This window comes from Python bivittatus, unplaced genomic scaffold (assembly GCF_059951505.1).
Source record: "Python bivittatus isolate LINGU-HERP-01145 unplaced genomic scaffold, Pbiv_v1 ctg000530_np1212, whole genome shotgun sequence".
Classification (NCBI taxonomy): Eukaryota; Metazoa; Chordata; class Lepidosauria; order Squamata; family Pythonidae; genus Python; species Python bivittatus.
In genome coordinates, this window is record NW_028277085.1 from 1,851,692 (window position 1) to 1,866,019 (window position 14,328).

At 47.3% G+C, this 14,328-nt stretch overlaps 1 protein-coding gene across 1 annotated transcript in view; it reads right to left on the bottom strand.

The window, feature by feature from the left end:
* KLF13 (KLF transcription factor 13) overlaps nt 1-12,988 on the bottom strand; it is a 29,090-nt gene extending 16,102 nt beyond the window's left edge. Inside the window, exon 1 of the mRNA XM_088148325.1 lies at nt 11,884-12,988. Within this exon, the coding sequence (XP_088004451.1) occupies nt 11,884-12,427 (544 nt within the window). The 5' untranslated portion in view covers nt 12,428-12,988. The remainder of the gene's footprint in view (nt 1-11,883) is intronic.
* Nucleotides 12,989-14,328: the final 1,340 nt, after the last annotated feature.

Below are 14,328 nucleotides of genomic sequence, written 5' to 3' on the forward strand. Positions count from 1 at the left end.
ATTCAGCTAAAGGTCTGGTTGCTTAATCTACCAATTAAATTTCGCAGCTCCTTTAAGCAAGCCATGTCTAAAGATGACCCCATTAACAACCACCACAGAGTTGGTAATCTGAGATTCATAACCATCTGACCACCTCTTCCTCTTACATTTAGACCCATTTCAAATACACAGAGCACAACAACCCTTCATTGCTTTTAGCCCCTGAAACTTATTTAGCCCTCCTAGAATTAAGGAAACCAGTTAAGGTGGCTGTCAGAAAGAGTTCCCTTCAGAATTTCCTCCTAACGCCAACCTCCAGCTGTTCAAACAATCCTGATTAAAAGTGGTCCTCGCTCAGACACCTGCCTGACCCCCTGCATTAGATGGATGGGAAATTGTGAACTTATTTTCCTTCGTTGTAGAACACAACACAAACGTGTGAAATAGCTTTGGTGAGAGAAGGCTGCTGAGGGTTGCTTCATTTTTAATAACTTGCGGTATGATTTAGTAGGAAAAGGATAGCTTGGGAAATTAGCAGAAAAGTGTTTTTCAAGGAAGGAAGGAAGGAAGGAAGGAAGGAAGGAAGGAAGGAAGGAAGGAAGGAAGGAAGGAAGGAAGGAAGGAAGGAAGGAAGGAAGGAAGGAAGGAAGGAAGGAAGGAAGGAAGGAAGGAAGGAAGGAAGGAAGGAATGGAATGGAATGGAATGGAAGGAATGGAAGGAAGGAAGGAATGGAATGGAATGGAATGGAATGAAGGAATGGAATGGAATGAATGAATGGAATGGAATGGAATGGAATGGAATGGAATGGAATGGAATGGAATGGAATGGAATGGAATGGAATGGAATGGAATGGAATGGAATGGAATGGAATGGAATGGAATGGAATGGAATGGAATGGAATGGAATGGAATGGAATGGAATGGAATGGAATGAATGAATGAATGAATGGAATGGAATGGAATGGAATGGAATGGAATGGAATGGAATGGAATGGAATGGAATGGAATGGAATGGAATGGAATGGAATGGAATGGAATGGAATGGAATGGAATGGAATGGAATGGAATGGAATGGAATGGAATGGAATGGAATGAATGAATGGAATGGAATGGAATGGAATGGAATGGAATGGAATGGAATGGAATGGAATGGAATGGAATGGAATGGAATGGAATGGAATGGAATGGAATGGAATGGAAGGAATGGAATGGAATGGAATGGAATGGAAGGAAGGAAGGAAGGAAGGAATGGAATGGAAGGAAGGAAGGAAGGAATGGAAGGAAGGAAGGAAGGAAGGAAGGAAGGAAGGAAGGAAGGAAGGAAGGAAGGAAGGAAGGAAGGAAGGAAGGAAGGAAGGAAGGAAGGAAGGAAGGAAGGAAGGAAGGAAGGAAGGAAGGAAGGAAGGAAGACAGGCACAGTTGCCTAGTGTATCTGTTAGGAGTTAAATGAATAATGTAATAAGCCAGAAATCGAAGCTGCAGAAGAACAAGATTTTGATAAAAACCTATCTCCATCCATCCATCCATCCATCCATCCATCCATCCATCCATCCATCCATCCATCCATCCATCCATCTATCTATCTATCTATCTATCTATCTATCTATCTATCTATCTATCTATCTATCTATCTATCTATCTATCTATCATCTAATCTGGTCTTTCAGTATATACCATGAAATATAAACTTCTAAGGAGAATCATGTGTGGGGAAAGCCACTTCTGTGCTCCTAGATTGCCACAAAAGGCAGACAGTTCCTAAATACCCAAGGAGTGGGTAGGAAATTGATAGCAGGCCTCTGAAAAGGATAAGGCCTTCTTCTGGATGGTCTTGTTTTCTGGCGACTTCATGGATACCTCCATGTAGTTTTCTTGTCACAGTAAGGAAGTGGTTTTCTATCGTCTTCTTCTGACGTGTGGTTGTTTGTTTCAGTCTAGCTTTCAGTTCTGAGATTTCCAGATGGTTCCCCATGCAAACACTGACTACATCCAAACCTAGTTGACTTTTTCAGGACCAGCCAAAGATTGTTTATAACGCCCTTGAGTTCCAAAACGATGGACCAGTCTGTTCCAATGATCCAGGTCCTTCAGGGGATTTCCTCAGCTATTCTAGCTGTTTCAGAACCTCAATGTGGAAAATACATAGCCAGTTTCTCCTAAGTAACCTTGCATTTGTGACTCTGGAAAGTTGCAGAAGACTATTTTTGAGAGGCAGACTGTGAATATTGATTGTGTGCACTGCCCACACCTTTCAAACTGATGTACTTTTTTGCTCTCTTTGGCACTCAAGCAGGAAATGTAAGACAACAATTACCCCCCGGAAATAGGGAGACATGTTTTCTGGTCGGGTCAAGTGTGCAAATGCAGATAAGCCTGAAGTAGGCATCTAGGTAATCTAGGCTGGTGGTTTTAAACTGTGTTCTGGAGGGGAAGGTAAAAGAAAATAAAGTCTTCTTGTTGCTTGGGTGATTGTGTGCTCCTGGTAGGTCAGAGAGGACACACAAGACCCCTGGAGCTCCGACGTGTACAATCTGTTTACTCTTGCGGAGGTCCCTTTCATTTCAGTGCAGGTTGTGCAAGAGAACTTCCTGAGGCCTTGTGCTCCACAATGTTTTGTCCAGATCTGGTTGAATTTTTTCCCCTCCAGTGTCGAAATACCTTAGAATGCTTCTCCCGAGTTCAGCCAACTACTCATGTTTCCAGTTTCTCCTCTAAGTGCAAGTGAATCTCCTGAACGTAAACTGCTGAAACGACAAGCTTTGCAAAACACAGGATACGTTTGTCTGGCCTCTCAGCCTGCACTTAAATAACCCTCATTGTCTGGCTGTTGTCTCACCAGTATACAGTAAGATAATGATCTCACCCAACCACGTGAGCTCCTCTCCAGCAAAAGCCAGATGACCAGTAAACAACCAAAATAGAACCGTTCACAGAGCAGGGAGCCTTTAAGAAAGACTTCTGAAACGCATGCCCTTAATTTGGGCTGTGGCTGCGTCTTCTCCTTTTGGCTCTGTCAGCAACATTTCAGATCCAAACAGCTAATCCAGGATTATTTGGAGGGAAACCGGGAGGAAAACGCAGAGGCCCACTTCAAGTTATAAAACAGAAGGACGAGTCACGTGGCCTTCTCAGACTCATTCTAGGGCTCCAGGTTTGGACATGCCCCAGCCGTGCGCAGCCAGACAGTACAGGAGTCCAACACATGTGTGTTGAAATGCAAAAAAGCTGCTTTTGCAAATGGATCCAAACCAACGGTTGCTTTGCATGCACCTTTTGTCAAGTGGAGGGCAGTTTTGCTCCATCCCTTCCCATCATAAAATATGGGGCATACATGAATCGTTTCCTCTGCTTTAGAGGGGAGAAACCCTGCTCTGGGTCTCTTCATTCGTGCCCCAAGGAGACAGAAGACTAGGACAACCATCTAGCTTTGGGATTCCCCACCCGGTCACGTGTGACTCTCCAAGATGGTCCTCTGCTGCAGATCTGCAAGCGTGTTTTCTTTCTCGGAAGGGACTCTCTTCACTTAAATTTGTTGATTGGTTGCAGTTGGTGGGTTGGTGGGTTGAATTTGGCAACCCACTGCTGACCATTGGCTGTGTTAGAGTTCTCCTCCCACCTCCAAGACCATCTCTTTCCAAAATCAAAACATCCCAACTTCCGAAAGCCCCCAAAGAGTGTATCCCCCTTCAATATCTCCATCATGACCTCTTCCGTTTGGTGTCGTGGTAAAGGCACCAGGCTAGAAACCGGGAGACGGTGAGTTCTTGTCCTGGCCTAGGCACAAAGCCAGCTTGGTGACCTTGGGCCAGTCCCTTTCTCTGGCCCTAGGAAGGAGGCAATGGCAAACACTTCTAAAAAACTTTGTCAAGGAAACTGCAGGGACTTATCCAGGCAGTCTGAGAATCCGACATGACTGAATAGATTAAAAAGAAGAAGAGTTAAAGTCCAAGCTGTTAGGAGCACACCAGGCTGCAGAAGGTGAGCCTGGAGATTATTTTGGGAAGCGTTTTTGATTGTGTAAACTCTCCAGAGACTGTGAAGCAGGATTAGAGCAGCAGCAGATGAAAAAAATGTGAACAGTGAGTTGCTGGCCCAAAGGGGAGCAATTAAATATGTGACTCCCTTCCCTGAGCACATCCAAACTGATTCAGAAGCAATTTGACCCCACACTTGATGTCTTGAATCAACTTGCCTTCAACGGTTGTGGCTCTGATATTGCCATGGTTCGGGATAATTTCCTGGTCAGATGGAAGAGAAAACTGCTTGCTGATATTCTTACAATTGCTCTTTGCTATGATAAACCCACTTGGAAAGCAGGCTTCCTTCTCCAGCACCACGGGCAGCATTGGGAGAGAAGTTGCTAAGATCCACGGCTACATTTCAGCCCCAGACAGTTGGGCAAAACTGCTTAAACCAGCTTGCCTGCGCCACTGGGTAAATGTCTATTGTATTTTAAAAGATCCCAAATATCAGAATACATTGTGCCTTCTCAATTTTCTGTTGGAAAGAGCAGAACAAAGCCTCCTGTCTCCAACGTGAGCTTGATATGTTAACAAGGCTAATTAGTCCCTTGGCACTCCCTTGCCATTATCTCGAGCAAATGTTGCCAAGGAACTCATACCGGGCCCGTTTGGCTCATTACTGTAAAGAGATTGGAAGGGGGAATTGAGGGGGTTGGGTAAATAGAGGCCCGGGGCCAGAAAATGCTCCATGGCTTACTCTTTTGTCTATGGCCAATTCATTACAATGAGAATTATAGCTCAAAGCAATTAAGACATGAGACCACACCAGACCTTCAGCCTGGGTGTCCAGATTCCAATAGAATGGTTGTTTATAAGCGCATACCTATAAAAAGATAAAGTGTGAACATAACCAGCAGGTTTTGAAAACAGAAGCGGTCAAGGGGCACGGACTAACTGTGACTGCCAACTGCAGGTTTCTGGCTGGTAACACCCAACCTCCTGGATGGATTAAACAGTTAGAAGAGTTCTGTTGACCTGCCCGACTTGTAGCTGTGGAAATTTAACTGTTTGCCAGGTTTCTTGGATGGGAACAGAAGACAGTAGCTTTGGGGAATACCAGGTGCCCAAAAATGACATGAAAAAATTAAAAAGTCAAACAAGAACATTGGCGTATCATAAAACTTGGCCATTTTGGTGACACTGCAGCCATCTTTTATTTTTTTAAATCATTTTGAGGTCTGAAGGTACCAGCCAACACTGTTTCAGGTGTCAAGGCACCAACAGGTGCCAAGTAGCTGCTGACTCCTTGAGCACCATTTAGATATTTTAAGCTATGGTCTTCTGGTTCTCTGCATTGCGTAGAAGACGTCCATGGGTAGAAGAGCCCTACCCCGTTCCCAGTGTTTGTCCTGCACATGACAAGAGAGATATGAGGGCAAAGCTAATATGTTAATTTTGTTAACATTCATTCCGTTCTCCCTCCTTGCATGTTGTGGTAACCAACTTGTAGTACGCTTGAAGTGGATGAATGTTTGTCGAACATGGATCAGGGCAGTGGCGATTAAATGCTTCTTTCATCTTCTCCCAGCTGTTCAAGAAAAGCACTCTGGCTTGAAGAAGAGTAGCTTTCTGTGCCAGAAAGCACTTTTTTCCCCCAGTGTTGACATTTCTGAATCGAATGCGCTGGCCCTTCTCTCCTCACCCCTTCCATTTATAAGCTAAGAAGGTGTGGAGACCAGTTGAAGAAGAACATTTTAAAAATCCACAGTGAAGATCTCCTCTCTGTGTTCCTCAGATCACAGCCCAGAGAAGAAATGAAATTCCTTCATTTCAAGGCCCGGTCTGGACACGTTATTGCTGTGCAGGAAAATCTCAAAACACCTGTTGCTCGTGCCTCAATTCAAACAGGCTGCAACCCACCGGAATTGCGTTCCTGAATCCTTCCGCAGACGGAATTCCTGCTTTATTCTAGCTCCCACTCACCGGACAGGCCCCAAGAGCTCCATTTCTCCAAGACCCACTCAGTGGCCTCCAGAAAGGCTTTCTGAGTGTAGGTAGAGGAGCAGGTGAAATATTATTGTCTGTGGGTGTACCAAAAGCACTGATAAACTGGCCTTGATTCCTGGTTGCTCTGGTGACTTTTATTGCTCCAGCTGGAATCATATTTCAGTGCGCTTGGATTTTAAAATGTCCTCCTTCCCTATAAGAATTAGCAAGAACTTTGTCACTGTCTCCCAAATTCCCTGCACCTGCAAAAGGCAAATGGAAAAGGGAGGAATGGGGAATTCTTCTCAGGGAGGGGCGGTTGCTCCCTTGGACCAATTTTATTTTCTTTCTTTCTTTCTTTCTTTCTTTCTTTCTTTCTTTCTTTCTTTCTTTCTTTCTTTCTTTCTTTCTTTCTTTCTTTCTTTCTTTCATCATTGCTGTCTACATCTCAGGGCATGCACAGTGATGAAAATCTCCCAGAAATAGAAATACCAGACTGTGCAAGTATATGAAGCCTGTTTTGGTCTGGATCAGTGCTGAAAAAGTTGGAAGACCTTAGATATTCCCTAAAAGTGTAGAAGCCATCTTTGCAACAGAGCACTGGGACAGAATAGAGGCGTTTATCTGGTGCAAAGGAAAACCAACTCGCAAGGTTCATCAGGGCTCCTTCCTCCTCCTGGTGCCACCCAGTTGTGTCAGACTACATCTCCCAGCATCCAAGCCAACATAAGTTACTCCGTGCTGATTAGCCCTTCAAATTCGGAACGTTTGTTTATATTTTCCCAAATGTATATTTCACCCGCGCTTCTGATTCTAGGCAGCCTAGAGCGTGCAAGATAAAACTTAGGGCAGCCACTAAATCCATCCATAACACCAATACTTGATTAGCAAAATGATTAAAAACTCTAAAGAACCCCACCGCTGCCATCGAAGGATTTCGAATACTGTTTGAAACTTCTAAACTTCTAAACCATCATAAAACTGCATTCTGGCTGGTTTGGATGCTCAGTTGAAGGGCATACCGTATTTCCCCATATGTTGTTGATGGAAATGAAGGAAACAAAGATAAATGTTACTCAATGCCATTGCACATCAACTGTCAGATTCGATCAATAACGATGTGCTGCTCCGTGTCCCAAGGCCTTCCCCTAAATTCATCATTCGTCCGTCCTATAAAGTCATAATTTCTCTCTTGGGGCAGAAGGACAGCCTGGTGCAAATACATTCTCTATGGTAGTGCAGTGGTTTTCAAACGTGGCTGGCGAGGGATTTTGGGTGTTGGTCCACACACCCTAAAGTTGCCAAGTCTGAAACGCACTGCTCTGGTGATGAAGAACAAGAACAGAGAATCCATGATCAAGATCTATCATGACTCTGATGCTGAGTGTTCTTTGGGGTGCACAGGGACTCACGTGCATTCTTGAAAATAAACCTGAAAACCCACCAAGGCTCCATTTTATGTATTTTAACTGTGTGACCTTCAGCTCACTAAGAAACAGGACTGGGCAAAGAGCTGCCTACTGCTGGTGGAATATCTGAGGGTCACCAAAATCTGCTGAAAATAACAACAATCGTACGCCCAGTAGGTCTGCCTAGAACTTGCATACATTATTCAGAATCCACACGGACAACGGGGCAAAGCGACTACAGAGAGCCCACTTCAAAGACTGAGCAGGGACTCCAGATCCGCTTCGGGACGTATCATTCCCTCTAGAAAGAGAGAACCAGCGTCTTTTTTCTTCTAAACGAAAGCTGAACTCGTGCATGCTCTATGATTTCTTTCTTCTTTTTTAATTTTGTTTGCTCTTTGTGTCCCCAGCTAATCGCCAAGACACATTCACTACGGCTTCAGCTTCCTCCCGCCTACGACCTGCAGACTATTTTCTTCTTCTCCTATGTGGTTCAGGTTTCTTTGTTCTTCTTGCAATAGAATAATTTTACGAGCACAGAATCAGAGAGAAAAGAAAAGAGGACGGGGGGGACGCAGGCCTGTCTAGCAAGTAGAGGGTTCTCTTCCGCGTCTGTCTCGCCACCATCAATCATAACGCGATACCCACTTCTGGCCTGAAGGGATCCTCTTAACTTTCGACTGGCATTCAAAACACTGCGCGCTCTGTTCCAATCCTACGAAGCACGTGAGCGATCCTGTACGGTCACAGCTTTATTCACGCAAGGATGGAGGGACAACAGAGAAGACCGGGTCAGCAGAAGTCAGCAGGCAGCCAAGGGGTTCAGGGAAAACAGCGAGTGCCTATTCCAAGAACGTCAGAGCCAGCCCTGGGTTAAGTCAACATTTGTGCCCTTATTACATCATGGCTAAGTTCACCAGGAGGAACATCCAGCATGTGGCCTAGACTCATCCGAAACAGTGCGGCTTCCAAAATGAGCAAACCTCAGATCGATGTTTGAACAAAGCCTACGGGTTTTCTCAAAACACGGCGTTGCAAAAGAGGATTTTGGTTAGAATCGAGCTGGCCCTAGCCCTGCTGTCATCTCTCTGGTTTTAGGAGACGGTTGGTCTGGTTTTTGTAGTTTTTGTTCTGTTTCGCAAAGGCTTGGTTTGTTTGCAATCCCACAGATACTGTATTTACGACAACAGAAAATTGTTTAGGGAAACGATACTCTCTAGTCATGATATATAAAACTGAAGTGCCATAATACAGCCCACAGCAAATAGGGCCAGCCTCATTTTCACAAAGGAAATATTGGCACTCTATGGCCTCCTCCACGGGGGTCCACCAAATTGTTCCTCCTCCAGGCCAGAAAGTCCACCAAGGAAGAAAGTTTCTGATTCCCACGTTAAATTCTCCAACGAAATCATTTACCACCTAACAGGAAAGAACGTATTTTTTTTTTTCTGAAAATGGTTTTCACTCTCTTTTAAACCTGTACCATGTTCAGTGACCACACTGCATGTGGTCTTCTGGAGACAGGTATATCATGAACTGCTAGGGATGAAGGAAACAGAGAAGGACAGACTTTCACAAATGACTTTCCTCCCATTCCATATTTTAAATTATGTTTTGGAGTTTATTGTGAAAGAAGATTTTAAAAATGGTCTATTTAAGAAGCATTGCTCTGGAATGAATACAGAGGCTGATAGGCTACAACCATGCAATGATATCAGCCTTGGGACAGACTTGGTTATATACTGTTGGGACATTACAGTTAAGGAGTCTGTTTCCACAACCCATTCAAATCTACCTTTCTTGGCCTTTTGAGGATAAGCCAGTGGAATGGGAGAATTCAGTTTTAATCTGATTAAACTCTACGTTGTTTTCTGCAATGGACAGCTGCTGTCCTGGCCCTTCAGCACACAAGTGGGAAATTGGTGGCCAAATGAGGAAAATGGCGATTGGAAGAACTACAGATTTGGTCCCCCCATTCCTCCCCCTCAGATTGCTCTTTGTATTCAAATCCGTGATTTTAAATATCGCTTCAAGGCCCCTTCAATTGCCACGTTAGAAGAAAATCACAGACAAAGTTGACATAATGAGACATCAGAGACAGGAACCACAATTTTATCAAATTGGGATGGATTTTATGGTTTATCTCAACAGCAATAGACTATAATATGGTATACGTCACATATATGATAAATTCGTACCTGCAAAGTACCTGCCTCTATTTACATTGTAGTAGGTTTTTTTATATACTTTCTATATCTTCCCCCCCCCCCTTTGCATCTTGGATGTATAGGAATACAGTTACCTGATATTGTTTGTTAATCATAGTTCAATTAAAAAAAAATCAGTATTTTTAAGTATCTCTTCTGTGCTGATTCTGCTCAATCTCTGTCTGTTTATATTTGAACTAAAACTGTCGAACTGCTGAGAGCTCTTAAAACTTGTGGAGCATTTCAAATCAATGAAAAAAAACCCCTTAAATAAATAGTAGCATCCCTTTGGAGAAATCTCCACCCGTAGGAAGAGCTCAGTTTGGAAGGTGACATGTCATGGATTCTAAAATAGCTAAGCTTGCACCACCTCGCAGTGAGGGTTTCCTTTCCTTTCCCTTTTCTACAACTGTGCTTTTGTGCTTCTTTCTTGCCCTGCCAATGACGGCGAAGCCAGCTCAAGTCATCTCTTCTTGAGCGTCACGCCAAGCGGCGAAGGAGAAGCGTTCACCTTTTTGAAACAGGAATAACAAAGAGAATGTGGCTAAAAGCCAGTGACCCTGTTTGACTTCCCTTTCCCCAACTTGCTCTTGAATGACGTGGGCCGGTTGAGTCCGACCCTCCCTCTCCCCGGGGCACCAGCTGCCAAGCCCCCCCCCCGTACCAAAGAGAGAGGTTTTCCCCCTCCGACTGCCGCCTCCACTTCTATATCCCGTTGGTTTTATGAGCTTAAACTCTCTTTGTCTCCTATGTTTAAAAGGACGCCAAGGAGAGGTTCGGGCAAGAGGAGAACAAGGCGTGATTTGTGGACCGTCTGCCAAGTTGGAGTGGCAAGGGAGGGGACCAGTGTTCCTCCCTCAACAAGGAAGCTACGGTTAGGGAGGGCGATGAAGATCCAATGCAAAGAAGACAAACAACCCTTCCTGGAAAGGGGCACCCTTTCTGCCAGGCCAGCTTCATTCTGAATAAACCGCTTAGGGCTGAAGGATCCTTGCTGGAGAAAATGCTTGGCCTTTGCACAGGGGCTTTGGACTCTAGGAGTCTCCTGGCAAGGAACTGTTCCAAACGCAGCCTTGATTCACAGGGTAGGTTAGATTCTGCAGGATATCACTACAGGATGCAGTAAATCAAGAAGTGACCGGAGAGCAGAAAAGGTCCTGTTTTGAGGCAGTGACCTTCTCTTGCCTTAGGAAGAAAAAGGAAAAGGAAAAGAAAAAGGAAAAGAGAAAGAGAAAGAAAAAGAAAAAGAAAGAAAAAGAGAAAGAGAAAAAGAGAGAAGGAAGGAAAGAAGGGAGGGAGGGGAGGGGAGGGGAGGGGAGGGAAGGGAAGGGAAGGGAAGGGAAGGGAAGGGAAGGGAAGGGCGATGCAGTTAAGCAGGGCAGCAGCACAGGAGACAGAAAACGCATATGCCATGGAGCATAATTCCTACCCAATGGTGATGTGCTATGCTAAACCCACAATAGTCCAGATATTCCAGAGGCAACCTTCCTGCTGGGTTGTGCCCTGTGATAGATGGCGGAGGCGTTTTCCAGCTTCCAGTTACCCAACTGCTTGGGTGGCACCCTCTGAATCACGCAAAGTTATTCTACCAAATAACCCACGTGAAGAAACCAAGCCAGCACCCACGGGAGGCACCCATCGAAAAACTGCAGCCAGTCTTCAGTGGGGAAAAATACAGGCAGAGGGTGCTCCCGGCTTTCTAACCTCCATCCTCTTGATTAGAATAAATGTAGGGAGAATAAGGCCCTGTCCTGGTTGAACTATCAACCGGAGCCAGCCTGTTTATATTTCCTAGCATTAAAGTTGACTCAGTAGGGCTAACAGGGGCCCAGGAGTTTTCTCCCACACCTCTGTGAGAATGTTTCTAAGAAAGGAAAGAAGGAGAAAAAGTTAAAACCATCTCCATAAGGGCTGCCCTGGAGAATGTCAGGAGCAGGCTACCGAGACTTGGGGGAGTAGTAGCCAATGCAGAGAGCCCTAAGATACCCCACACATGTCGCTCTCTCACAGAAGAACAGGCAAAGGACTAGCAACATCAGAAAGGACTGCTCTGCTGTGCCAGGGGGCAAGAGGTCAGAAGAGGGTCTTCAGCGGGCCACCCGGAGAGAAGCAGGCAGGAGGAAGGAGAAGAAAGAAAAAGAGAGGGGCGGGTAGCAGTTCTCTGCTGGCATTCATTAACAACGGGTTTGGTTAAGTGCCCTGCTCTGGCAGCCACGGCAGCGGGGACAATGTAAGCCTTGAGTTCTCAAGCGCTCTCCTCACCCTCTCTGGACTTCAGTTTTGGAAGTCTGAAGTCCAGGAGCCCTCAGTTTCACCACCACCACCAAGCCGAGAGCTCACCTGTGTGGGTCCTTAGGTGAGCCTTCAGATGAGAAGACTTGCCGTAAACTTTTTCACATCCCACATAGTGGCATTTGTGTTTTTTCTGAGGTAATTCGGGGTCAAGCTGGCATCTCCCTCGCCTGCTCCTTTGTTTCGGGCTGGGCTCCTTCGCTGCTGCCAAGAGGGTAGGTGTGGCCGTTCTTTCTCCTCCACATTTGCTGGCCGGCAGGATCATGTCTTCCCCAAACGCTCCCTGCAGAAGAGGAGGCTTGGGTTCCTCCCTTCGGTCCGTCCTCTGTCCTTTCTCCACCTGAAGCGAGGAAGACTTGGGGGGCTGTTGGTTTAAGTCGGCCAAAATGCTGGCTACGGCATACACAGAGGGGCCCCCTCCGTTGTCTCTTCCTGCCTCCTTCGCCTCCGGTTTCTCCTCGGGGGTCAAGACGGCGAGGGGCGAAGCCACCGCAACAGGTGGAGGCCTTGGTCCTCCAGCAGGACCATGTATGATCGCCCGGCTGGACATGGAGACGAGGCACTCGGCAGCGAAATAGGCAGCCGTGGCCATTTTCCACACCTCCTGGGGGGCACGAATCAAGGCCGGCCTGCCTACAAACAAAGGCACCTACGGCCTCCCACGCGTGGGCACCTCTCTTGCAGAAGGGAAGGCAGCAGGCTTCACAAGAAGGGCTCTGTGCGCAGAGCTCACGCCCCGTCCCCCTCCTTCTCAAGAGGAAAGGCGGCCAGGGCAAGCCTCAGGCGAAGCGAGCCCCACCCGGCACGGCCGGGCGCTCCAAACGCAGCTGGGCGCGGGCTGCCTCCGCCGCCAGCCTGCCCTGCCTTCGGCCGTTCCCCTGCATTCTGGCGGCAGAAGTGAGCCAGCCTGCGAGTGCTCCTCGGGTAGCTTCAACCCCCCCGGGGGTGTGGCTCTGCCGAACATCTGGCCGTGATGTCACGGAGAAGCGGCATCCTCGGCTGATCAGGTTCGCGGCGAACGGCGACGCCACTCCAGCTGCCCGGAGGCCAGCCGCGCTCCTGCCGCCGCCGCCGCCCCGGGAGAGACGAGGCAGCGCAGCGCAGCGCAGCGCAGCAGCGCGGGGCGCAGACCCCGACGCGGCTGTGAGCTTGACTTTGGCAGGAGACGGAGAGCGAGTCAAGCGAAAGGAAGGGCCCGATTGGCCCAGGCCGAGCCAATCACGGCAGCACGATCCACAGTGGGACGTTGCCCTGGTCGGAGGCACTTCTTGCTCCCGCCGGACCCGCCGGACGGCCAGAAATTCAAGTTTCGCCTTGCGTTGCGCAAGACAAAAGCGGCTTTTCCCCCGAGCGGTGACAGTGCCGAACAGGAGATGGCCGGTGGAAGAAACGGCTCTCGGGCATGCCCCAGAGGCTTCCCCAGTCCAGAGCTCCCTGCGCAGCCTGGATTTCCCCTCCCATCGTCCCCAGCCAGCTTGCTCGTGGAGGGCCACCCTTCTGGGAAGGCTGCTTGAGGGAGTAAGTGACGATCCCATTCAGCACCCCAGGCAGTACACTCTTCACCCCGAAAGGACAATACATCTTGCAGGCCTACGCCTCCAGCTTGTATCGGAGCCCAGATCTGAAATGCAAAGGTGACGCTCGCAATTTAGGAAAGGCTGTGGGGGGGGTGGGGGGGAAGGGAACCCCCTTGTAGAAACTGGTGAAACAGAGGCACAGAAGACCAGATGGAGCTTCACTCTGGCAGCCAAGCCAAGTCGTCCGCTACTCCCCGAAAAGTCTGTTGAGTTCCCCTCCCTATCATTGCATTCATTACTCGAACGCAAACAGCCACTCAGCTTGTCCAGGTCACTGTGGGTCAGCTTTTGACCAATATCCCAAACGTATGAGCTCACACGACGTGGATGGCCATCTCAGCCCGGATGCCAACGCTGAACATGAGAACACACAGAAAAGACCTCAAGAAATTAAAACCACCATAACAAAAAAAAATGCTGACAATATGCTGCCCACCAAATTTGTTTCAGGTTTTGCCTGTAAAATCAAGGCCCGGGCCCACGCGACAAAAGGTTGCACAAGCCCAAAGTTTCTGCTTCTGAGAACACCAAGTGCTTCCTCTGTTGCTTTGTAAGTTGAAGCTCTTCTGCAACTTATGAAGACATTCAATGCGCTTTATATATGCACTCGGCATATTCAGAATTCAGGGAGAGCACTTCTGTTCTTCTTTTCCTACCTTGGCCACTTGAAGATGGGTGGACTTCAACTCCCAGAATTCCCCAGCCAGCCTGGCTGGGGAATTCTGGGAGTTGAAGTCCACCCGTCTTAAAGTGGCCAAGGTTGGAAAACACTGTCCTAGACCAACTGACTGCCCTTAGTGCCTATTCTCAAGGAACATCTTCAGACCTTCCCTTCCTTCATAAATAAGGAGGTCAGAAGTCCCAAATCTTGCCTTGCCCACTGAGGGTCTAAATCTCTTCCAGATCCTGAAGCTGC